Source organism: Pleurodeles waltl, chromosome 6, assembly GCF_031143425.1.
Source record: "Pleurodeles waltl isolate 20211129_DDA chromosome 6, aPleWal1.hap1.20221129, whole genome shotgun sequence".
Classification (NCBI taxonomy): Eukaryota; Metazoa; Chordata; class Amphibia; order Caudata; family Salamandridae; genus Pleurodeles; species Pleurodeles waltl.
Window position 1 is genome coordinate 1,391,740,081 of NC_090445.1, and position 26,978 is coordinate 1,391,767,058.

Sequence of the window (26,978 nt, forward strand, 5' to 3'; positions counted from 1 at the left end):
AGGGTCATTCCTCCTCGGTCCCACTGGCTTTGGCATGGAATCTCAACATTGAATAATAAGCCTCATGGGCCCTCTGTTTGAGCCCCACCAATCCTACCCCCTTCAGTTGCTCTCTTTGAAGGTGACATTTCTGGTTGTTATCACTTCACTCAGGTGTGTCAGTTAGCTACAGGCATTAACCCTGGAAAAACCCTTCTTCCAAGTTCATACAGATAGGATTGTCCTTCACACCAGTTCCCAATTTCCTCCATAAGGTGGTCTCTCACTTTCACCTTAACCAGTCCATTGAACTTCCTGTCTTTTTCCAACAACCTGATTCAGTTACCGAACAGGCTCTCTATAGTTTGGATGTAAAATGAGGCCTCTTGTACTACTTTGACAGAACCAAACCATTTAAGAAGACACAACTCTTTGTTGCTTTCTACAAACCCCATAGAGGGAAGGCTCCATCCAAGGTATGCTTGCCATATGGATCGTTAGATGCATCCAGACATGCTATGCTAAAGCTAAGAGGACTGTACCCCCTCCTTCTAAAGCCCACACTACTCGTAAGAAAGTAGCCTCTATGACCTTCCTGGGGAACATACAAATAGCTGACTTATGCAAAGCAGTTACTTGGTCCACACTACCTACATTACTGAGTGGATGTGCTAGCCTGCCAACAAGCTAATGTTGGTCAGGCAGTGCTCCATACACTCTCTCCATCTGCTGCAACTCCCACAGGTTAGCCACAGCTCTATGGGAGGACTTCTTTACAGTTAGCTACCCTATAAGCATCTGTTCATGGCATGTAGTGCTGTAGATTCAGATTCAAATGGGCCCACCCTCCTCTCCGGACGCCTATGGCTGTTGCAGTATCGTTTACTATTTATTTTTGCCTCTTTCGCATAGACATCTCTCTGTGCATCGTTTCACTTCACATTGCATCATCACACGCCATGCAGGAAAACAATATAACAATGTGGCTGATGACCATGCGCATTATCAGCAAGAGCAGGAGTCACTATACATCGTGACTTAACTCTGCCTTCTATTTTTATCTCTCTGTATTCTTTGTTTGTTCCCATCCTATTCTCTATATTTCTATGTCTTCACTCGCTCTTGTCTGCACTTCTTCCCCTGATCATCGTACCTTTCCTTCCTCATGTTACTCCTTGTCCCTTCCAGAATTGGGAAGTTTGCTGTCTTTGTGCATGCCAAGATGCCGGAGCTGAAGGTGAATGACCTGAGCAAGAAGTTGCAGGGAGTCCCTGGGCACATCTTTCACCTGCAGCTTTATGAGAACCGGCAGATGAAGCACCAAATCCTCCTGCGGGCACAGACAGAGTGAGTGACAGAACTAGGAGTTTTTGAGTGAGAGGAAGAAGGGATGGTATATTACCTGGGCGACTGTGAGGGTCTAGAAGACCCAGAAACTAAAGGTGTGGAAAGGCAAAAGCGGTTAATGTGTCATTCACGATGTCATCAAATTTCAGATGCAATCAGTGGTGTTATAATAGATAAAGAGTGATATGTTATGGGAATTCATAAGTAGTGTATGGTGGCGTGCACGTTATGGTTAGTTCAAATACTTCTGGCCATTAAAAAAAAATTTCTGCTCTTCCATGTTGTCTTCTTACGCATATGATGTCTTTCACCGTTTGAATTAATCCCATCATTTCTTCAATTAAGTTGTTTTAACTGTTTGAATCAATCTTCTCTGTTCACCTTGTGAGTGTATTTTCATTTCACAATGTATGAGATTTGTATTTATTCACCATGTTCCTTGGCCAGCTCCATCTCTCATATATGATCTCATACCACTGTCTCCTCTGTATAATCTCCTTGTGTTTCTCCACATCTCCAGAAGTGAGAAGCAGCGATGGATCTCTGCAATGTCCCCTCCCAATCCTCAGATGGATGGCGATATGCTTATGGAAAATGAAGGTAGGTGACACTCACTAAGCACACTTTACATGAATCCTATACTTTAGTGTCACTCCACACCACTGTCATGTCCCTGGCCATCAGATACATAGAATAATCCAATAGCTCCACTTCACTGGATCCACCTCATTAGAAACTGTATTTTAAGACTCTAGCATTATGGGTCTTCAAGTTCATTTGTTTCATTTAATGTGAACTACGCCTACACCACACAGAGGCATTGCTTCTTAAATCAATGTGTCCAGGTGATATGGAACCATATGGTCACCTTTCTTTTGACATCCAGACTGTGGGTGTTCAAGGGAAGTGCTCCACTTCCTGAACTGTCCTTGATCCCCTTTAATACTCATTTCCACACCAATGAATTGCTATTCTGGTGGTAGAGGTTACAGACACATCATCTCATACTAAACCCTTGGTTCTATGTTCAACGGAGCTTGCCTGCACTGAGTTATTTATATTGGACAGCACAGCTTCAGCTGTACTTTCCATACCATGCATTGAAAAATAAGCCTTACTGTGGGTCTCTCTGTCCACTTCTAGCTTAAGGAGCTGATTTAGAGTTTGGCTGAGAGGTAACTCTGTTGGAGTGGCAACGGAATACCCTATCCCCCAAACTCAGTTTGCCTGTCCAATTTAAAGGTAGGCAGACAGAAAGTATGCCAACGATGAAGCATACAGCTGCATACTCCTCTGACATCTCAACAGAAAATGGGATGTCATAGGTTAGCCATCTGATCACCCTCCAAATTTAGAGTGAGCAACTTTTTTTGACATCCATCACCAGTAGGTAAAACATGGCGGTGAGTGACATTAAAAAAAGACAATGACCTCAACACCATGTCACAGTTTGACTCATATCAAACCCGTCACACTTAGAAGTCAGTCGTATAGTGCAAATTATATGGTACCTGTTATGAATGTCTCACTTTCCATGCTCATCATAGAAGGGCGTGCCTGATATACTTCCATCACTGTCCTTCCCAACAGGATGCCACACTTATCCTTCCTTAAAAAGGACACAATCACTGTTAATGCTATATATACACATGCTACTGCTGAAAAAAAAACTTCTTTCACTTCCTTGTTGTACCCTCAGTTCTTCTCGTTCTCATATTCACTACATTAGTTTAAAACAATACAATTGGTGCAGTCAGGCACTGAACGAAAGCGTGCCCATCAAAAATAAGCGTGCCTTCCTCCTTTTCTCTCATTCCCCTCCTGACACTGAGATCCACTTTGATTATTTCTACCACCACAGTAGCCTGTTATTGCCTATGTAAGCCTTTTAAGAATATCTCTCCGTTCTTTACATGCCCAAGAAAACCTTAAAGGACTTATGCTTAGCAAATGATACATCATGAAAAGGCTTCTTCCAGGCATGCAAATCTGCATCCTCTCTTAAGAAAAAGCACTGAATCTGGCCTCCTTTACCTTTCCATCCTTGCAAGGTTCATACCCACATCGTTGGGCACACACTAGGCTGGTTAGCTCTGTTTTCACAGCTGATAACAGTTCAGTTTCCTTACCACGATATGCAAATACATCCATAGCTTAACCTCTTCCTGCCTCCCACAAACCATCTAGCCTACATCCCAGACACCTAGTATTCTCCCTTATTTAGCACCACCTCTAATTTACAGTTTATATTGGTCTTAGGTCTGCACCCCTCCACTGGAACACCCCCATAACCCATTTGACCGACCCTCAGAAAAGCCATCCCTTTGAAAGTTATCAGCAGTAGCTCTGGAGAACCTTTTCCTCCAGCTTGAACACTTGGCATAATCCACTGTACTAGTGTACGATATTAAACTTGCTCTCCATGACTTGTGAACTGTCTGAAGTATAAACCCTCTTGTGTACCCGCCCCCGACAAAGAAATAAATATACACACTCACAAGTCCCACCCTCCAGGTCTATAGAGTGTATTCAAGGTGTCTTTCACTCACCGCTTGAAGTACCATCCTCCAGCTCAAAAAGACAGCTTATGGAGCTGGCATTTTATTGTGTCTGAGGAGCAGTGGGATACATACGTCAATGAAGAGTCCAGTACCCATTCTAATGTCAAGTGATGTTTTCAAATGGTTCTCTGTTTTTTCTCAGACGTCCTGCAGGTACAGTGCATCAAGGCATACAAGGCCCAGGAACATGATGAACTGTCTTTGGAGAAAGCTGACATTCTGGCCCTGAAAACTAGGACCAGTGATGGTGAGTAAAGAAGACCTGCCCCTGTCTATTATTTTACCTCCCCAGCCAACACAGAGCCTTATTTAGGATCGTGATCACTTCCTGGAACACCCTTTTTCGGTATTTGCTTCTGACAGTGCTGTCTTTTGGAGACCTATTGTTTTCAATGCATGGCAAATACTTGTTGGGCGTTTGGCCTGTCCCTTGCATATGATTGGGTTGCATTATTGTCTGTCTCACGTTCCAGCCACTAATTCTAAGATTGCCCTCCCTACTCTTTTGTTTGTTCCACCCATGAGCATTTCGGTCCCAAGCCATTTTGATTGGATGATGTATGCTGGATTGCCGATATCAGACTTTGCATTGCGGGGCATATAAGGTAGACGCAGCCCGTCCTTTAGGGTGGAGGGGCCACGCACCCCCCACCTTTTGCCCCTCATGAAGAGTGTCTGTCAGGCTGAACAAAGGTCAGCCTGACAGACACTCTTCATTTTCAGCTCAGACAGCCAGAAGTGAGACATGCGCGATTTGCGCAGACTCCTGGCTGCCTGAGCTGAACTTTGCTGGGCTGAGGAGGTCACAGCTCCTATGGGTGTGACCTCCTCGGCTCAACAAAGGTGCCTCGAGGCCCTCCCCTGGGTGACGAGGAAAGCGTCACACATTGACACTCACCCTGGGCGCTTCAGGTTTAAGCCCTGAAGCGCCCAGGGCGAGTGTCAATCAGTGACACTTCGTCACAGAGTGGGGTGGGGTCAGCAGTCTCACTGACCCCATCCCACTCTGTGACGAGGCTGGGGCTGCTGCCTTCCCTCATTGGCTGACCTAAGGTCAGCCAATGAGGGAAGGCAGCAGCCCCAGCCCTCCTGGGACCTCGAGGCTGAAGGTAAGTGTGTGTGTGTGTGTGTGTGATGTTTTAAAATGAATGTTTGGTGCGTGCATGCATGTTTGAATGTTATGAGTGTTAATGGATGTGCGTGCGTGTGTGAAAGAATGAGTGGTTGTGTGTGATGTTTTAAAATGAAAGTTTGGTGCGTGCGTACATGTTTGAATGGTATAGGTGTTAATGGATGTGCGTGCGTGTGTGTGTGAAAGTGAAAGAATGAGTGTGTGTGAACTTTTAAAATGAATGTTTGGTGCGTGCATGTTTGAATGTTATGAGTTTTGTTAATGGATGTGTGTGAGAAAGAATGAGTGTTTGTGTGTGTGTGTGTGTGTGTGTGTGTGTGCGTGTGTGCTTCTCGCCCGCCCCCCTCCCTCCTAAAGCTGCCAGCCTCCACTGATATAAGGAATTATTTTCGCCACTTTCTCTGTCCCTGCTCATCACCTCACCCACCCAATTTTATCTGTTAACCCCATCCAAAGCCACGCACTCACCCCAATATTTGTTTGTCTCCCAGCCCGCTCAGATTACTCGTTTGCTTTGAGCTGAGTGGCACACTATTAGCGGTGGCTAATTATTTTTATTTTTTTAATTCTCTCATGATAGTCACTAGTGAGTGTGCATAAGCAATTGTGCACAGCAGACTTTTTTCAATGAAATTTGTTCATACTTAAACAAAATACATACAAAATGAATTTAAAGATGTTTGCTGAAGATACAAATGCATCCGTGGTGACCATTTTTGAATGCATTTGGTAAAGCATTAACAAAATGTACAATGATTGTCTTTGCCTAGCTTGATCTGAGCCGGGGACTCGACCCTAACAGCGAACAAGCATTGGCAAAGCCAATAGGCTTCACTGAAGGGGCTTTGCCGTGCTTGTTAGAAATCTGTCCTGACATTTTACACTATAGAGTGTCAGTAGGGGACTGGACATTAGGAAATGAAGAGAGCTCCGTAATGAATGCCTGTGACCCAGAAAGGCAGTCATGTGTCTTGCCTACTGCCAGTCTGCTCTGGTACGTAGCCCAAATTCAGCTTATCTTTCTATCTTCTTTCCTCTTTCCTAACTTTATACATTCATATCTATCCCTCTCGCTTGTTTCTTTTCCTTTTTTCTTTTAACTTTTACCTCCCCTCTCCTTCACCCCTTCCTTCCCCTCTTCTTCCCTTGTATTCCCTTGCCTTTCTGACCCTTTACTACCCTTCTGTTCCCTCCCCTTCCTTACACTGTCATCCACCTGAGGAAAAAATGGTTTGGTATGAGTTTGTATTTCAGTGTGCAGTAAAGAATATATATCGTGGATGATCCTTACTGTCTTCTACAAAACGTTTTTGTATACCTTCCATGCCTGCTGGACAGGAAATCACCAACGTTGATTTGACTGGAGTTGGAATTTGGCCTCTCTCAAGTAGCGGGCACTGGTCCACTGTGGACAAGACACACATTATATAACCCAGAGCTGCACAGTTTTACCAAGCCAAAGCCAAGCCTTTTACAAAGGACCTTTGGTATGGTGCTGTAGGAATTGCAGAAGCTGGCGTTTTCATGGTGCTCTTCATACTGGGTAATACTGGCCTGGCCATAGAGCTTTACAACCTGGTGCAATATGCAAAGTAGCCTGACTTTGGTACTTCACTTGGTGCAGTGAAGTGGTCCTGGTCTGACTAAGGTTCTTTGCATGCTGGCATATTGAATCATAGCATTAATTCTTTTCCATAGCTGCCTGTAATACATTTTGCCTAATAGCTAATATATCTGATAAACTGTGAAGTAGAATGCTCTTTATGACCAATTGTTTCCATTAATGTCTTGGGGAAAGGTCACCCCATGCCTACTTAGAAAAAGCTAGGTCTGCTTGCTATGTTCACAGTGTCAATGCTATTTGACGCTGTTGTAAAAATATTTCCTGAGCTGTTTTGTCTCCATATCCACAAACGCCACAACAAACCTTCCCAGTATCCTGTGGACTTGGAAGGCACAGATGCAGTAATGGGTTCCCCTTGTTTTCCCAGGATCAAGGGAGAATTGCAACTGATCTTGTGTGCTATTGGTGCCAGTAAGACTCATAACTAAAATAGGGATTGCCTCTAACCCAGTGTTTCCCAAACTGTGGGTCACGACCCACTTATCTTGTCACATTTGAGGGCTTCAAAGTCAGAGGTCAAAAGGCATGCTATATTTTCTGACAAATTGCTGCTTATTTTCATGGTCTGGCTGGACAGCACACCTGTCAGGCAATTATGTGGGTATTAACAGAGATGAGCTTTGGCTCCGCCTACATGTTAGGACCCAGGAGTATATGTTTGAATTGGGCAGATGCATGTTTCCACAAAAAAGTGCTTCTTGCATGGAGCTGTGATCTTTTCGTTTATTCATCCAGCAGCCAAAGCCTGAACTTTCAGAGGCACACAGATGGCATTGGAATGCTACTAATGTGTCTTTTATAACTAGATCATTTATGTTGTTTTTCTGTGACAGCAGCACAGATGGGAGGAGGGCAGTCATTTATTTATTTTTATTTTGAGAGTTTTCTATAGCGCTGGCAAGACCGAGAGGGTATAAGAGCGCTTTACAACAGAATAGATAATAAACGCTAGAAAAACACATGAAAAGTCTAAGAGTCACATTACAGACTGATATTACAGAGGGGTTGTCATGAACAGAAGGGTAGTGATCCAGAGATGGTGAGGTGGGGAGTGAGAGACCCTTTTTGATGTGAGGGTTGGTTTAGGAGTTATTCTTTAAGTAGCTTCTTGAAGATCAGATGGGAAGGGTTCGATCTGATGTGAGTGGGTAAGGAGTTCCATATTCTCTGAGCGTTGTTTGAGAAGGAGCATGACGGAGTTTTTTGCTTGTTGGATTTCGGTAGGAGGAGGAGGAGTGAGCTTGTGCTTCTCAGAGATCTGGTTTGACCAGCTTTCACTAGTTTATTTGCGAGGTATTCAGGTTTCCCAGCCTGAAGGGCTTTGTGGGTTAGGCAAGCAGTGTGGAACAGGCAACGGACCTCGATCGGGAGCCATTTAAGACTCATCAAGGCTGGGGAGATGTGGTCATATTTTCTAAGTTCGATGGCATATGTCGCTGCAGATTCACATGTTTGGCACAGTCCGCTGCCTGGTGTTGGGCTCGGAGTATTACAAGTTGTTTTTCTTCGAAGAAGTCTTTTTGGTCACGGGACCGAAGGACTCCTCCCTCCTCGGCTCCATTGCGCATGGGCGTCGACTCCATCTTAGATTGTTTTTTTCCGCTGTCGGGTTCGGACGTATTCCTTTTCGCTCCGTGTTTTGGTTCGGAAAGTTAGTCAGAATCTCGGAAGAAAGCGTCGGTATTGTTCCGTTCGGTATCGGGATAGTTAGGTACATCGACACCGATCATCGGAAGACTTTGGGGTAGCTTCGATTCCCCCAGCGGGGCCTGGTCGGCCCGATCGCGTGCGACATCGAAGCCGATGGAACGGACCCCGTTCCGTTTCTGCCCAAAATGTCACAGTAAGTATCCTTATACAGATCAGCACTTGGTCTGTAACTTGTGCTTGTCCCCCGAGCACAAGGAGGATACCTGTGAGGCCTGTCGAGCCTTCCGGTCCAGAAAAACACTCCGGGACCGAAGAGCCAGGCGTCTACAAATGGCGTCCACGCCGACAAAACAACGTTTCGACGACGAAGAGGAAACATTCTCGGTTCCGGAATCAGAATCCGGAGACTCCGACGTCGAACAACAGCAACAAACTGTGAGTAAGACGTCGAAAAGTAAAACCATCGACAAAACGAAAGCCCAGGGGACGCCACTGCCAACAGGCCATGTCTCGACCCATAAAACAGGCGACCCGTCGAAGGCGCCGAAAAAGGGCACGCCCATAGCGAAGACACCCGACTCCGGTCGAGGGACCGCCATGGAGCAACCTCGGAGCCGAGAAAGCGGCTCCGAGAGACAAAGACAAGATACCGGCACCGAAAAACATCGGCACCGAGAATCCATGCCGAAAGGAACAAAAATTCTGTTGGTGCCGAAACCGAAAAAAGATTCTCTCTCGGCGCCGAAAAATACCACACCTTCATCCTACTCAGAGGAACAAGGAATAAGTGGCCAGATGCACAGATTTGGACAAGAGCTCCAAAGTGTAGAATCAGACTACACACAAAAGAGACTGTACATCCAGCAAGACACAGGGAAGATATCAACCCTTCCCCCAATAATGAGGAAAAGAAGGATCAGTCTCCTCAAGGATGACGCACAACCACAAGCCAAAGTGGTCAAAAAAGTCACGCCTCCGCCCTCTCCACTACAACAGGCATCGCCGGCACAAACACCGCCACAAATGCACTCACCAGCGCAAACTACCATAAGTCAAGATGATCAGGATCAAGACGCTTGGGACCTATACGACACCCCAGTGCCGGACAATGATCCAGATTCATACCCCACAAAGCCGTCACCGCCAGAGGACAGTACCTCATACTCACAACTGGTGGCTAGGGCTGCAGAATTCCACAATGTCCAACTGCATTCAGACCCTATAGAGGATGATTTTTTATTTAACACCCTCTCGGCTACACATAGCCAATATCAATGTCTCCCAATGCTACTGGGGATGTTACGGCACGCAAAACAAATTTTTGAAGAGCCCGTAAAATCAAGAGCCATCACCCCAAGGGTGGATAAAAAATACAAACCACCACCCACAGATCCAGTGTTTATTACTTCGCAGTTACCACCTGACTCCGTAGTAGTAGGGGCAGCTCGCAAAAGAGCAAATTCCCATACATCTGGTGACGCCCCACCTCCGGACAAAGAAAGCAGAAAATTTGATGCGGCAGGGAAAAGAGTAGCATCACAGGCAGCCAACCAGTGGCGCATCGCAAATTCTCAAGCGCTGCTGGCCAGATATGACCGCGCTCACTGGGATGAGATGCAACTTCTCGTAGACCATCTTCCCCAAGAATACCAAAAAAGGGCGCAGCAAATAGTTGAAGAGGGACAAACGATCTCAAACAATCAAATCCGCTCTTCACTGGACGCAGCCAATACTGCAGCGAGAACAGTCAACACTGCTGTCACCATAAGGAGACACGCTTGGCTCCGCACTTCAGGCTTCAAACCTGAAATCCAGCAGGCTGTCCTTAATATGCCCTTCAACGAAAAAAAACTTTTTGGCCCTGAAGTGGATACAGCCATTGAAAAACTTAAAAAGGACACAGACACGGCCAAGGCCATGGGCGCACTCTACTCCCCGCAGAGCAGAGGCTCTTTCAGAAAAACTCCATTTAGAGGGGGGTTTCGTGGCCAACCCACAGACACCACCAGCCAACAAACAAGAACCACACCATATCAGGGTTCCTTCCAAAGGGGAGGTTTCAGGGGATATAGGGGGGGTCAATTCCCAAGGAGTAGGGGAAGATTCCAGACTCCAAAAACACCTCCACCTAAACAGTGACTTTCAAGTCACGCAACCCCTTCACTCAACACCAGTGGGGGGAAGACTAAGCCAATTCTACCAATCTTGGCAACAGATTACAACAGACAATTGGGTATTAGCAATAATCCAACATGGCTATTGCATAGAATTCCACAACTTCCCACCAAACATCCCCCCCAAAACACGCAAAATGTCACCACAACATTTAGAACTTTTAGGACTAGAAGTTCAAGCACTACTGCAAAAGGATGCAATAGAGTTAGTACCAGTACAACAAAAAAACACAGGAGTTTACTCCCTGTACTTTCTAATTCCAAAAAAAGACAAAACATTAAGACCAATATTAGATCTCAGGACACTAAATACCTACATCATATCGGACCATTTTCACATGGTCACACTACAAGACATCATTCCACTGCTCAAACAGCAAGATTACATGACCACATTAGACCTAAAGGATGCGTACTTTCATATACCAATACACCCTTCTCACAGAAAGTACCTACGGTTCGTATTCAAAGGAATACATTACCAATTCAAGGTGTTGCCATTCGGAATAACAACTGCACCAAGAGTGTTCACAAAATGTCTAGCAGTAGTAGCAGCACACATCAGGAGACAACAGATACATGTGTTCCCTTACCTAGACGATTGGCTAATCAAGACCAACACAGTAAAAAAATGCGCAAACGACACCACATTTGTCATACAAACCCTTCACAAACTGGGGTTTTCCATCAACTATACAAAATCACACCTAGAACCGTGTCAAACACAACAATATCTAGGAGCAACCATCAACACATCAAAAGGAATTGCCACTCCAAGTCCACAAAGAGTGCAGGCATTCCACAAGGTAATAAGTGCTATGTTTCCAAACCAAAAGATACAAGCAAAATTTGTGCTAAAACTTCTAGGCATGATGTCATCATGCATAGCCATTGTCCCAAACGCAAGACTACACATGCGACCCTTACAACAGTGTCTAGCATCACAATGGTCACAGGCACAGGGTCAACTTCAAGATCTGGTGTTGGTAGACCGCCAAACTTACCTCTCGCTTCTATGGTGGAACAGTAAAAATTTAAACAAAGGGCGGACATTTCAGGACCCAGTGCCTCAATACGTTATAACAACAGATGCTTCCATGACAGGGTGGGGAGCACACCTCAATGACCACAGCATTCAAGGACAATGGGATATACACGAAACAAAATTTCATATCAATTACCTAGAACTGTTAGCAGTATTTCTAGCGTTAAAAGCCTTCCAACCCATAATAACACACAAATACATTCTTGTCAAAACAGACAACATGACAACAATGTATTATTTAAACAAACAAGGAGGAACACACTCAACACAATTGTGCCTCCTAACACAAAAAATTTGGCAGTGGGCGATTCACAACAACATTCGCCTAATAGCACAATTTATTCCAGGAATACAAAACCAACTAGCAGACAACCTTTCGCGAGACCACCAATAAGTCCACGAATGGGAAATTCACCCCCAAGTTCTGAACAAGTACTTTCAAATTTGGGGAACACCCCAGATAGATTTGTTCGCAACAAAAGAAAACTCAAAATGCCAAAACTTCGCATCCAGGTACCCACACCGCGAATCACAAGGCAATGCTCTATGGATGAGTTGGTCAGGGATATTTGCGTACGCTTTTCCCCCTCTCCTTCCATATCTAGTAAACAAGTTGAGTCAAAACCAACTCAAACTCATACTGATAGCACCCACATGGGCAAGACAACCTTGGTATACAACTCTACTAGACCTTTCACTAGTACCGCATGTCAAACTACCCAACAGGCCAGATCTGTTAACACAACACAAACAACAGATCAGGCATCCAAACCCAGCATCATTGAATCTGGCAATTTGGCTCCTGAAATCCTAGAATTCGGACACTTAGACCTCACACAAGAATGCATGGAGGTCATAAAACAAGCTAGAAAACCTTCCACTAGACACTGCTATGCATCTAAGTGGAAAAGATTTGTTTACTACTGCCATGCCAATCAAATACAACCATTACATGCCTCTACTAAAGACATAGTAGGATACTTACTACATTTGCAAAAAGCAAATCTCGCTTTTTCATCTATAAAAATACACCTCGCAGCAATATCTGCTTACCTACAAACTACTCATTCATCGTCTCTATTTAGAATACCAGTTATTAAAGCATTCATGGAAGGGCTAAAAAGAATTATACCACCAAGAACACCACCAGTTCCTTCATGGAATCTTAACATCGTCTTAACAAGACTCATGGGTCCACCTTTCGAACCCATGCATTCCTGTGAAATGCAATATCTAACCTGGAAGGTCGCATTTCTCATTGCAATCACATCCCTCAGAAGAGTAAGTGAAATACAGGCATTTACCATACAAGAACCATTTATTCAAATACACAACAATAAAATAGTTCTAAGAACAAATCCAAAATTTCTGCCAAAGGTAATCTCACCATTCCATTTAAATCAAACAGTAGAATTGCCAGTGTTCTTCCCACAACCAAATTCTGTGGCTGAAAGGGCACTACATACATTAGACATCAAAAGAGCACTAATGTATTACATTGACAGAACAAAGCTAATCAGGAAAACAAAACAACTGTTCATAGCTTTTCAAAAACCACACATAGGAAATCCAATCTCTAAACAAGGCATTGCTAGATGGATAGTCAGATGTATTCAAACATGCTATCTTAAAGCCAAAAGAGAATTGCCTATTACACCAAAGGCACACTCAACCAGAAAGAAAGGTGCTACAATGGCCTTTCTAGGAAACATTCCTATGAGCGAAATATGTAAGGCTGCAACCTGGTCTACGCCTCATACGTTTACTAAACACTACTGTGTAGACGTACTAAATGCACAACAAGCTACAGTGGGCCAAGCTGTACTAAGAACATTATTCCAAACTACTTCAACTCCTACAGGCTAAACCACCGCTTTTAGGGGAGGTAACTGCTTTATAGTCTATGCCAAACATGTGTATCTGCAGCGACATATGCCATCGAACTGAAAATGTCACTTACCCAGTGTACATCTGTTCGTGGCATTAGTCGCTGCAGATTCACATGTACCCTCCCACCTCCCCGGAAAGCCTGTAGCCGTTTAGAAGTAGATCATAAATCTTAAACATCTGAACATTTGTAAATAATTATTATAAACTCTTAACGTACATACATATTCACTCCATTGCATGGGCACTATTTATACCAAACAACTCCATCCTCACCCTCTGCGGGGAAAACAATCTAAGATGGAGTCGACGCCCATGCGCAATGGAGCCGAGGAGGGAGGAGTCCTTCGGTCCCGTGACCAAAAACACTTCTTCGAAGAAAAACAACTTGTAATACTCCGAGCCCAACACCAGGCAGCGGACTGTGCCAAACATGTGAATCTGCAGCGACTAATGCCACTAACAGATGTACACTGGGTAAGTGACATTTTCATTACCTCACTAGTCTGGCAGCTGCATGAAGAGTTGACCTCATAGGGGCGAGTCGGGATTTGACCGTGCCAGTAAGGATGGCGATCCCATAGTCTAGTCTTGAGAGTGCCAGAGCTTGAGTGGCCTGTTCGAGGTCATCCTGGGGAATGAAGGATTTGATTTTGTGTAGAAGTTTAAGGCTGAGGAAGGCGTTGTTTGCGTTTGTCTTGATGTGGTCCTGCATAGTCAGGTTGGAGTCAAGAGAGATTCCCAGGGATTTGACCGTGCTAGACGGGGAGAGGGTACATTTGAGTGCACCAATAGATTTTAGCCATTCTTGCAGTTGAGGAAGCTGGTTAGATTTCAAGAGGAGGAGTATTTCTGTCTTGTCGTGATTTAGTTTGAGATGGTTATGAGAGAGCCAACAGAGGGCTTCTTTAAGGGTATTGTTCAGACGGTGAATGTCTTCTAAGGAGGATAGTTCAATATAGAGTTGCGTGTCATCCGCATAGAGATGGAAGGGGATATTGGCTCAAGTAAGGATAGTGGTAAGAGGGTCCATGTAGATGCCGAAGAGAGTTGGAGAGAGGACAGATCCTTGGGGGACCCCTCTGGTAATTAGGGGGGTGGGTGAGGTCGAGTTGAGAAGTTTAACTTGTTGCGTTCGGTTTTGTAAGAAGGAGGAATACTAGTGGAGGACAGTACCTTCAATGCCTAGTCTCTTTTGGAGGAAGTCGAGAAGGAGTTTGTGGTCGACAGTGTCAAAGGCCACTGTTAGATCAAGGAGAGTCAGTAGGTAGGGTTGGTTGGAGTCAAGGGAGTTGTGGAGGTCATCTACTATGTTAAGGATGGTGATTCTGTGCTACAGACTTTCCGGAGGCCTGATTGAAGAGGGTTGAGGAGGTTGTTTTTATCGATATGATGGGTTAGTTGTTGGAGAACACATTTCTCAAGAATTTTGGCTAGGAAGGAAAGTTTGGAGACAGGTCTGTAGTTGAGGAGGTTGTTCGGGTCGGCTCCTGGTTTCTTTAAAATCAGCGTGATTTGGCCTAGTTTTAGGCAGTCGGGAAACACACCAGTCTGAAGGGAGTGATTGATGATCATAGTCCATGTAAGGGAGAGGGACTGGTGGAGTTTTTTTTGCCAGGGAGGAAGGGAGGGGGTCAGCTAGGTGGGATGAAGTTTTGGAGGTGGACATAAGTTTGGGGATGTCCGATACAAGGAGGGGTTGGAAAGATCTCCAGCTTGCGGGGGTCGACAGCTGCGTCCGGTAGGGGAGAGTGATTTCAGTTTTAGGGGGTGGCTTGCCGGAGAGGTATGGAGCAGGGATAAATTGTTAGTGGAAGGAAGGAGGGGCACATTGCTAGGGGGAGTGTCCAGTACTAGGGAAAGTTAAATCTCAGTGATTTTATCATTAAAGAATTTGGCAAAATTAACGCAAGTGTCCGTGGTAGTAGGTAAGGGGTTGGGAGCAGATTTGGTAGTTTGTTGTTTAATGATGTTAAAGAGCTCCTTCGTGCGGCTTATGGCTCTGTCAAGTGCATTCCGGAAAAAGGAGCTTTTTTCTTTGTGTATGTGTTTTTTGTAACTTCTCCGTGCTCTTCTGAACTGCTCCAAGTGGGTGGAGGAGGGGTCGGATCTCCAGAGTCTTTCAGCAGCTCTAAGTTGTCTTCTCTCTGAATTGGGATCATTGTTGAACCAGGCTCTGGATGGGGTGTTTCGCAGTCTTTTCAGGTTTAGGGGGGCTAACGGATCAAGTATGGTGGTTATAGTCGAGTTGTATTGGGTGGTTAAATCCGTCGTGGAGAGGTTGGTTGAAGGGGGAGGGGAGAAGGGAGGTGATTGTTTCTTTCAGGGTAGTTTGGGGGATTTGGCTGACATTTCTTTTCTAACTAAGTGACTTTTGGGAATGGGTAGTGAGTTAGGGGATATAGTTGAGATGGAAAAGGATGATGTGATGATCTGACCAGTCGACAGGAAGGATATCGTTGACCGTGAGTGAGTCTTTATGCGCTATTATCGCATCCAGTGTAGCACTTTTGATGTGGGTTTGGCCCTTGCAATGTTGGGAAAGGTTGTTGCTCTGAAGAAGGTCCTTTAGGGTTTGGATGAGCGCATTGTTCTTATCATTCCAGCGGTGGTTGAGATCACCCAAGATAATGAAGATGGGGTCGGAGAGGGAGCAATGCGTTATTAGGTCAGCTAGGTGGTCGGCAAAAGGTTGGGTGTTACCAGGGGGGTGGTAGAGAAGGTGGAAGGTCACCTTAGAGTTGTCGCTGGTCTTTGTAGAGGCGTTCAGGTGTTCGCAGGAGTTGAAATTGAAAGAGTCTTTCAAATCTAAAGAAAAAATTAAGTACTTTTTTTGTGAAAGAGTGCTAGAAACAGAAAGTGTAATAGAATTAAAGCAAATCAAGACACTTTACTTGGTGATGCACAAATGATAACATTCACAGAAACCTGATTTTGATATATTATCATTTGTATGTCATTTGGGGGGTCATTATGACCCTGGCAGTCCTTCACCACCACGACGGCGGTGGTGGCGCCGACAGCTTGTCATGCAGGACTGCTAAATTATGACTATAGAAGGGAACTGGCTGTATTGCAGCCAGTTCACCACGTGTACCGCCAGGGTGTTAGGACCACCTGGCTGAAGGGTGACCACCTTCGACCTAGCGGTCCACCTGACACCGCCCCCGGTATTGTGAGCATCCTTACCACAAGGGATTCCGTGGCAGCAGCCCTGCCACGGAATCCCTGGCGGTAACAATACTGGTCATAGGAATGCTCATTCCTGTCACCACTGCAGGACTCCCCAACCCCCCCATCCTTCCCCCAACCCCATCAGAAACCCCCCAACTCCCAATCAGTGACATCCCCCGCCCCCGATCCCATTCTGAACCCCACCACCCCCGTACATCCACGCAGGCACACATCACACATACATACTTACACGCAGACACACACACACATGCACACACGGCCACAACACCCCCACCCCCGCACACACGCTTTCACACACGCACACATACACTTGCATACACCAGCACACAAACACACACAACATCCCCCACCCCCCTCTATTCACATAAACACACACCCCATTCATGCACACAACACTCAACATCCCCCCACTCTCCTGTTGGTCGATCACCTTACCTGGTGGTCGCGGTGGTCGTCTGGGAGGTAACGGGGTCCATGGTGCTTTCTCCGGCACCAGCGCCCCGCCAACACAACACCGCCACGCCTATTACTAAGTCGTAATACGCGTGGCTGTGTTGTGTTGACGTGGCGGTGCCAACGGAGCAACCTCCACTTCACCGCCAACCGCCAGCATGGCTGCTGGCGGCTCTCCACCCAATTTATGGCGGCGAAACGCCAGCAGTCATAATATGGCGGTCTAATGACCGCCATCACTGGCGTTCTTGTGGCTGGCAAGACTTCGGCGGTCTATGTTGTGGATGGCCGAAGTCATAATGAGGGCCATAGTTTTATCAGTAAAGCTGTAAGTTTGTGCAAATTGAAATTGCCATTTCAATGAAAAATATGCTGCCTGTAAATGACAGTGCGCTACCACATGATGCTTTAGTTGCAATAAAAAAAACTCCTACATCATGTCCATTAGAGGTAAGTGGGTCGCAAAAGCTTGTTGTTATAAAAAAATTGGGGGGGGGTTCTAGAATGCTCGGGAAGCACTGCTCTAACCCACTAACCTACAATCTCTGCTTGCCCAGAATGAACACACATGAACATAACTTTGCCATGTTGCTAGATCGAAGAAGGTCATTTTTATGCTGCCATTTCGTGATAGTGTGCCTGATCCCTTAGATTCATTTACTCAGGTGTCCATTCCTTAGGACATATCATTATTACTAAGTCCAGGCAAATAGTGTTGTAGGCAGTGACACAAGTGGGAAAGTATGTTAGGAGGAAGTCTGATACAGAGCTGAGCAGGGAGGTGAAGGGAACAGGGGGCAACATTGGGAGTGGAAAGTGATGAGGGTGTTGAAATATACATACCGTGGTGAGTAGTGGACCCAGAAACAGTACAGAGAACCTACATGGAGCAGTGGTCAAATGAGTTAATTGCCCTTCAATGCACCTTGGTTTTTGGTATTGTAAAGGATATATCAAACAGGGTGTTCTGCTATACCCCTGACATTTCTAGGGGCTAGATATCAGGCTAATACAGTAATGTGATAGTGATATTCAGACTTGTATCTGACCTACATAAAAGTCATAGCTCTTTCCCTCCAAATTTGCGTGGAATGTAAGAATTACAACATCAAAAGCCTAATTCTGTGATATCAGAACATAGATAATACAATATAAAAGGTACAATTTAGTCAAAGTTAGCATAGGTTGTCCCTTCAAGAAGTGCTCTAGTACTTATTTATGCAGTTTGTTCAAGCCATCTAATTATGGCTGTCAATGCCCTCCTTGTACTCTTTGTATGTCGGTGCATCTTTCTTTTTGACCTTTGCCCCCTTCACACTAGCTGATGTTTAAGACACTTTCGGATGCAAAGCAAAATCCTTTATGTCTTTCTCTACAGGCTGGATTGAAGGGATACGTTTGTCAGATGGCGAAAGGGGCTGGATCCCAAAGACCCATGTGGAGGAGATTGCCAGTAAGAACGCTCGACTGCGCAACCTGCGTGAAAACAACCGCATCAAGCATGCCACGCAGAAGCTAGAGGAGCAGGTGTGAAGCAGTGCACCTCCATGAGTGTGCATGCGACCTACCACAACAACAGGTTACATGCTCAGATGAATGAGGGTTTCAAATTTCCGGAAGATACTTCGAACATAGGAAAGTGGGGGTGTCAGCACACCAGCAGTAAAACACTCATATGAACCAATGAGTACAAGGTACAAAGGGAGCTGGTGAAATCCTGTAAACCCACACATCAATCTATACCTAAGAGTTTATGCACCCACCTCAAACAAAATGCTTAAGAAGGTGAGGTGTGAACCAGTGAATTTGCATCACACACCAAGAACTCAAGCCTATGTGATATATGGTACCTGCAAAATGCTCAGGTAAAGTGTGTGAGGTGGTGCATTGTACAATATACAGAGTAGATGATCGTGAGCGAACACACCCACATAGCTGAATGTTCAACGAAAGCTCGCGTAAGCCAGTGTGACCTTGTGCCATAATGAGGAAAAATAACATTTCAAACGGTGGAAATGTACAATGTAATAAGGAAGGAAAACGAAAGTGAGTCTCTGGAAACTTGCTGCAACACAATAAACAGTGAAGCAGAGATCTCGGTGCAGGAGTAAAGTGGGCTAAAGTCACTGGACGCATGGAGACATTTATAACCCCCTTGTTTGTATGTTGGTCCCCATTTAAACTTTAGAGGTGTAAATAGACTGGAGGGCGACAGGCACACAACAGCTATTGTCTGTAAATATTTCTATAATTTTGTGCAATAAATATTATCAAGTAATAATCAAGGTTGTTTCTTTCATAGAACAAAGGACAGTGTGTGAAATCATTTGTATGGAAAATGACAGTATAAACCTAAAGAATCCCAGAAGCTTCATAAAAGGGAAGTTGTTGAAAAGTCTCTTCTTTCAGGGCTTCCCTTCATTTATTTATTCATCTATTAATTTATTTATTAATATGGCCAACAAGTATTAAAGACGTTGGTGGAGAAATCACCAAGACCCATACTCTGAGTAGGGTTGTGAGTGGTTGAGTACTGGTAATAGGGCTGAAGGTTCCATCGCTACACAAAGGTGCAATTGAAATTGCTAATTTACAGTCATAATGTGGGTGCATGATGCGGAGACGTGAATGGAGCACTACAGCAGAATAGACTTGTTACTAGCTATATATAAACATGTCCTGTGCAGTTTTTTTGTTTTGTCAAATCTTTAATTGACATATGTTTAAGTGCATGTGTGGGCGCGCGTGCAGCGAGATTGAAATATGCTTGCGGTGTCCTCAGTGATGCTTCCATCTTTCTGTCAGTTTAATTAGCCACTGTGAGATATTCCATCCAATATTTACTTAAACATTATGCAACACACATTCCTAATCAGTTCGTCAAATACGTCTTATTTACCTTGCACGATCAAGTTATTATGCTATTTGTTGCAGTGATGTAATTCCCTCGACAACGCACATCTCCTATAAACTAGAGGGTCTTCAGGTTAATGTCATGACAGGCAGCATTGCACTTGAAGAGTACGTATATAATTTTTTCCTGTTGGTATTTCGGTGAAGCTGGTGGGGGCTGTCTTACCCAGAACCCAGTATTTGAACATCTAGTCAGTTTTAATGCTCCCAGTCAAAGCACATGGAAGCGTTAGTATATGCTTCATTTTAGAACCTTGTTTCTGAGGCCGTCAGAGGTTCTGGCAAGGTCATCTTACAGAAGAGTTTTACCTTGTAGCCCAGCCACTGATTATCACTGATGTAACATGGAAAAAACCCTCCATCTTAAGCATGTGGCAGTTTCACTCACACAAAATAAAACTTGACTTTGTCAATTTTGCATAAATAAAGCAGGAATTCTCACATTCATTTTGAGGCTTCATTTTCAGACATGCTGTGCTAAGGGAGCACACTCGGCCATAATTATGGCCTGGTTTGCGTCGCTCTTGCACCACTCAACCTGGTGTAAAAGCCACGCAAACCTTAAGTGAGATTTATTAATTTATTAATCTCTGCAAGACCACCTTGTGAGGCCCTGTATGGCTTCATAAATCTCTAGTATTGTAACGCAGCACAACTCACTCCATTACATTATTATGCACCAGGGAGGAGTATCTATGGGTGTTGCATGGGTGTTCGCACGCAACATCTGTGGATTTTGACACATTCCGTGATTTACAAAAACTTGTAAACTTGGGAATGCACCAAAAAGATATGCCTCCTCAGGAGAGACGTAACAAGGAGAAATATGTGTTTGATGACATGCGGCTGCAGACACACATGCTTAGCATAAGTCTGCCATCTAATGTTGGGCTCCGAAGTGTGGATGTTTTTCTTTGAAGACGTCTTTCGAGTCACGAGTTCTAGTGACTCCTCCCCTTGCTTGCAATGTGCATTGTTGTTGACTCCATTGTTAGATTGTTTTTTTCCACTGTAGGGTCCGGACGTGTGCTCCTCTGCTCAGTTTTGCATTGTCGTTTCACCATTAGTTAGGCCTTAAACATTGGTATCATTATCGATCGTGGCTACTTAGACATCTAGAGTGGTCGTTCATCGACGTTACTGCTTTTCCAGTCGACTAAGGCCCAGGGGGTCTTCACCCTTTGGGGTAAACGTTCTCCTTTTTATCAATGGCTTGTCCGTGCCATGTCCATCTGGTGTTAAAACAGATGCCATTTAGATTTTGCCCATGTTGTTCACACCAAGTTTCCACACACCGATCACCATCTGGTGTGCAACATGTGCCTTTCTCCAGACCATCAGGAATTTACCTGTGAAGCCTGCCTTTTGTTTCAATTGAAGAAAATGCGTTGTGATTGGTGTGTAAAAAGACTGGAGATGTCCCGATGCACCACTGAAGACACTCCAGACATATTTGGGTCAGAGGAATACCATCAGGGGGGCCATACTCAAGAGTAGGCAGCGGACGAGGGCACCTTTTCGCAGGAACACAGCTCTGGGTCCGAGCTCGAGATTCAAGAACTTCCACCAGTACAATCTGTGAGTACTGTGCTTCCTCCATCCGTACCACAGCCAAAATAAACCATTGCAAAAGGTCGACCACCCACTTCTGACTGACCAAAGTCTGTGCATGGGCCACCACTGCCTTCTGGCCATGGTCAGCACTGAACAACCTTATTGGATATGCCCACGTCGGCTCGGCACAGAAAGAGCAGCACAAAATCCATGACCAACATTCGTCGACCTCGAACTGAGACTTAGAGATGAAAACCTCAACCATGTTCAGCACCAAAACCAAGCACCTCGAATCCAAGACCCTTGACATTGAAACCTTCAGTGTCGAAAACTACTTTGGAGACAAAGTCTCACACCATCTCCAAACAAAGGGACACATCCGAACCTGTGGAACCCATTCTTCAATGGCTACAGGAACATTTTGATTTTAGGCAAAAACAGCTCGTTATACAACGGGACCCTGGTTGCATCCTGGCTACATCTCCTCAAACGAAGGAAAAGCCAGCTAAGAGACAATTGAGTCTTGAGAAAGCTTTTGAGGTCCCCTGCCCAACAAAGCACAAAAAGAAAGTGGATAAAGCCCCCAGTCCACCACCCATCAGCCCACCTTTACTACAACTTGTAGCACCATGGGTACATTTCCCACCACACTCATGTCCTGGGGACACACACTATTTTCCACAATGGTCTATTCATTCTTTTGGGGAACACAGGGCTGATGGGGACCAACAGGGTATTGGAGACAAATATTCCATTCCACCCCAGGATGATTTATGGGACACTTTTAATACTGACCCACATACAGACACGGATCCAGATCTGTGCCCAGCAAAACCTTCTCCACTGATGATGCCACAACATATCATGGGGTTATATGTAGAGCAGCTCTTGAAGATGACATTTTATTCAAGACATTTTCCTAATCACAACGCTCCACACATCACCTGCCCATGCTCAAGGGCATGGTGCGACATACACCAGACATTTTTAAAGAACCTGTTGGTGCTTGTGTCATCACACCAAGGTTGGATAAAAAGTATAAGCCACTCCCTAACAATCCAATATATATAAAGGGTCAATTACATCCTGACTCTCTAGTAGTGGCAATGGCAAGGAAAAGGACAAATTACTAAACATCTGGACAAGGCACCTCCGCCAGAAAAGGAAAGCTGGAAAATTGATGCTGCAGGGTAGACAGTGACTATCCAGTTGGCCAACCAGTGGAAAATTACCAACTCCTTTGGTCTCCTTTCCTGTTATGACAGGGCACATTGGGATTAAATGACGTGGCGGGGGGCGGGGCTTCAGCACTTCCCAGAACAATATAGGAAGAGAGCTTGCGAAATTGCTTCAGAGGGCATGCTGAGCATGAATTCTTCAATTCCCTGCCCTCTTGATGCCGCTGATAGAGCTGCAAGATGTACAAACACTACTGTGCTCATAAGAAGGCACACCTGGCTTAAGGTCTCAGGGTTCAAGTCGGAAGTGCAACATCATGGCACTTCCCTTTGATGGTGAGCACATCTTTGCCCCTCAAGAAGTAGATACTCTACTTGAAAAATTAAAAAAGATAACAAGACAGGCAAACTATGGGGGCATCAAAAACTCTGCTCAACAAAGGACTTTTTGGAGCTCACCATATTGTGGAGCAGCAAAAACCACATCCACAGGCATCTCCACCTCATATCAGGGTTCCCAGTCACAGACCATGTTGCCTGGTGGATTCTATAAATGTTTCTACAGAGGTAACAATTCGAGAGGCAGAAGTAGGGGCCGTTTCTCCACACCATCCACCACCGCCACAAATTCTTACCTTGCCCACCATTCCCCTGATCACACTACACCAGTCGGGGTAAGACTTCAGAGGTTCTTTCCCACATGGCGGAATATCACCACTGACCAGTGGCTGTTGAATATTATTCAACATGGTTATTGCTTGGAGCTCACTTCCACACCTCCAGACATTCCACCCCACACCTCCAGACTGTCAACAGACCATTAGCTGTTGCTCAGAGAGGAAGTTAAAGCTCTTTTACAAAAGGTAATGATAGAACTTGTGCCACTACACCAACAGGGCACAGGAGTCTACTCTGTTTACTTTCTTATCCCCAAAAAAGATGGGTTTCTAAGACCAAGGGTCTGATTTAGATCCTGTTGGAGGTGACTACTCAATCACGAACATCTGCCATATTACAATCCCATAATGGCCTATGGGGATCGTAATTACGGTTGATGGGATATCCTTCACGTTTGTGACGGAGTAACCCTCCACTGATATCTAAATCAGGCCCCAATTCTGGACCTCAGACCTCTAAACATATTTTCTCTCAGAGCACTTCCACATGGTCACTCTCCAAGATGTCATTCTATTACTACAAAAAGACAACTTCATGACCATGTAGGACTTAAAGGATGCCTACTTTCACTTACCAATTCACCCAGCACGCTGTCAATACCTCAAATTTCAGTTAAACGGACAACACTTTCAATTCAAAGTGCTTCCGTTTGGGGTCACGACAACACCAAGAGTGTTTGCCAAATGCCTAGCGGTAGTTGCACCATACCTACGAAGGCAAAACATTAAAGATTTCCCTTACCTGGACGGCTGGCTTATCAAAAGTAGAGCACTTCACAAATGTTCTCAACACACTTGAACTACCATAAACCTACTTCACCATCTAGGTTTACAATCAATGCAGTGAAGTCTCACCTGCAAATACAGCCTTAACTGGGAGCCATACTCAGCTCAACCACGGGGATAGCTTACCCCAATGCAGCAAGGATTCAACCCTTCCAAATGCTTATCCCACAGTTTCAGCCTCACTGGCGTATACCAGTGAGAACAGTTATGCATCTCCTAGGGATCATGCCATCATGCAGAGCTATAGTACCTCATGCCAGACTCAATATATGCCCATTGCAAGAATGCTTAGCACATCAATGGTCTCAAGTGGAAGGTCAGCTGGAAGATCTAGTGTTGATCAGTCGTCAAGTTTGCCACTGTCTGCAGTGATAGAATTCCAACAATCTTCTAAATGTACAACCTTTCCTAGACCCAGTTCCGCTGAGGACCATACCAAGGATGCATCACTCACAGTTTTGGGAGCGCACTCACAGGGGCTGTTCAGGGCCACTAGACACCCAGTCACACTCCTCTCCATATCAACCACCTAGAGCTGCTGGGTGTTAATCTAGCTCTGAAAGTACTCCTTCCACACCTAACAGGGGAAGTGGTTGTCATCAAAACAGACAACATAACTACCATACATTGGCCCTCATTCTGACCCTGGCGGTCTTTGACCGCCAGGGCGGAGGACCGCGGGAGCACCGCCGACAAGCCGGCGGTGCTTCAATGGGGATTCCGACCGCGGCGGTAAAGCCGCGGTCGGACCGGCACCACTGGCGGGGTCCCGCCAGTGTACCGCGGCCCCATTGAATCCTCCGCGGCGGCGCAGCTTGCTGCACCGCCGCGGGGATTCTGACCCCCCCTACCGCCATCCAGATCCCGGCGGTCGGACCGCCGAGATCCGGATGGCGGTAGGGGGGGTCGCGGGGCCCCTGGGGGCCCCTGCAGTGCCCATGCCACTGGCATGGGCATTGCAGGGGCCCCCGTAAGAGGGCCCCTAAATGTATTTCACTGTCTGCTGCGCAGACAGTGAAATACGCGACGGGTGCAACTGCACCCGTCGCACAGCTTCCACTCCGCCGGCTCGATTCCGAGCCGGCTTCATCGTGGAAGCCTCTTTCCCGCTGGGCTGGCTGGCGGTCTGAAGGCGACCGCCAGCCAGCCCAGCGGGAAAGTCAGAATTACCGCCGCGGTCTTTCGACCGCGGAACGGTAACTTGACGGCGGGACTTTGGCGGTCGGCCTCCGCCGCCCGCCAAGGTCAGAATGAGGGCCATTATCTGCAAAAACAAGGGGCACCAGGTCACCCCATCTATCTCACCTAGTACAGACCATCTGGCAGTATGCTCTCCGACACAACATTCACCTCTTAGCAGAGTACATGCCGGGAGTGGACAACGACTTTGCAGATCTCCTCAGCAGCAGATGACAAGTGGGGGCTCAACCCACAAGCCCTCCACCCATTCTTCCAACAATGGGGGTCACCCAGATATAGATCTGTTCACCATGGCAGAAAACATCAAATGCCTGAACTTCGCCTCCAGGTTCCAACACCCAGAGAAGAGCAACACACTGTGGATGAATTGCTCAGGAATATTTGCTTCTGCTTTCCCACCTCTCTAGCTGCTTCCATTTGTGATTCGCAAACTGCAGCAGACATCTCTGACACTGATGCTAGTGTACCCCACATGGGCCAGATACCCATGGTTTACCACACTACTGGAACTCTCAGTAGTCCCACACCAGGTACTTCACAACTAGCAAGACCTTCTAAACCAAACCAGGGAATGGTAAGGCATCCAAACCCCAGATCTCTCAATCTTGCAATCCAGCTCCTGAGGTCTTAGAATTCCGATATTTAAATTTTCCACAGCAGCGTATGGATATTCTTAAAGAGACAAGAAGACCCACTACCAGAGCCTGCTATGTGGACAAGTGGAAAACCTTTGTACAGTGTTGTCATTCAATAAATGCTAACCAATTAACAGCAAAGGCACTAAACATTATTTGTTAACTTCTGCATTTATAAACTACTGGGTTACCTTTCACTTCCATAAGGCTACACTTAGCGGCAGTAGCAGCATATCTCCAAAACAGAGAACAAACATCTATATCCAGAATTCCTTTTCTGGAGGGGCTCAAAAGAGTTATCCCGCATAGGGCCCCTCCAACCCCTACTTGGAATCTCAACATTGTGTTAGCAAGTTTAATACGCCCCCTATTTGAGCCTCTTCGCACATGCCCTCTCTAATTTCTCTCATGGAAAGTTACATTTCTTATTGCAGTCTTTTCACTCGGTAGTATAAGTGAGCTTCTGGCATTAGCTCTAGAATAACTGTTTTTTTAACTTCATGGAAACAAGGTGGTACTACGTACCATCCATAAATTCCTTCCAAAAGTGGTCTCCCAATTCCACCTACATTAATCTACTGAGCTGCCACTCTTCTTTCCACAATCAGATTCAGTTGCGGAAAGAGCTATACACACATTAGATGTTAAAAGAGCTCTTATATATTATATTGATAGAACTCAATCATTTCGAAAAACTCAGCAACTCTTTGTTGCATTCTCAAAGCCACATAAGGGAAGGGTGATTTCTAAATCAGGCATTTCAGGCTGGATTGTAAAATGTATCTAAACCTATTATGCCAAAGCTAAACAAAACTCTCTCTCCCTCTCAAAACTCACTCTTCTCATAACAAGCATTGTCAAAGCCAATAGGTTTCACCTATGCAACACCTACTGGTTTTGTCATTTTTTAAAGGCACATTGCACAGCAGTGCTGGCTGCTGAACAACTTGGCTTTAAGAAGAAAAGCACAATGGTGCGGTCAGCATTG

At 45.4% G+C, this 26,978-nt stretch overlaps 1 protein-coding gene across 1 annotated transcript in view; it reads left to right on the forward strand.

The window, feature by feature from the left end:
• Window positions 1–19,328, forward strand: part of ARHGEF19 (Rho guanine nucleotide exchange factor 19) — a 332,662-nt gene extending 313,334 nt beyond the window's left edge. The window contains exons 13-16 of the mRNA XM_069240732.1: window positions 1,168–1,326; window positions 1,847–1,926; window positions 4,030–4,134; window positions 18,426–19,328. Coding sequence (XP_069096833.1) covers window positions 1,168–1,326; window positions 1,847–1,926; window positions 4,030–4,134; window positions 18,426–18,580 — 499 coding nt within the window. The 3' untranslated portion in view covers window positions 18,581–19,328. The remainder of the gene's footprint in view (window positions 1–1,167; window positions 1,327–1,846; window positions 1,927–4,029; window positions 4,135–18,425) is intronic.
• The last annotated feature ends 7,650 nt before the right edge of the window (window positions 19,329–26,978 follow it).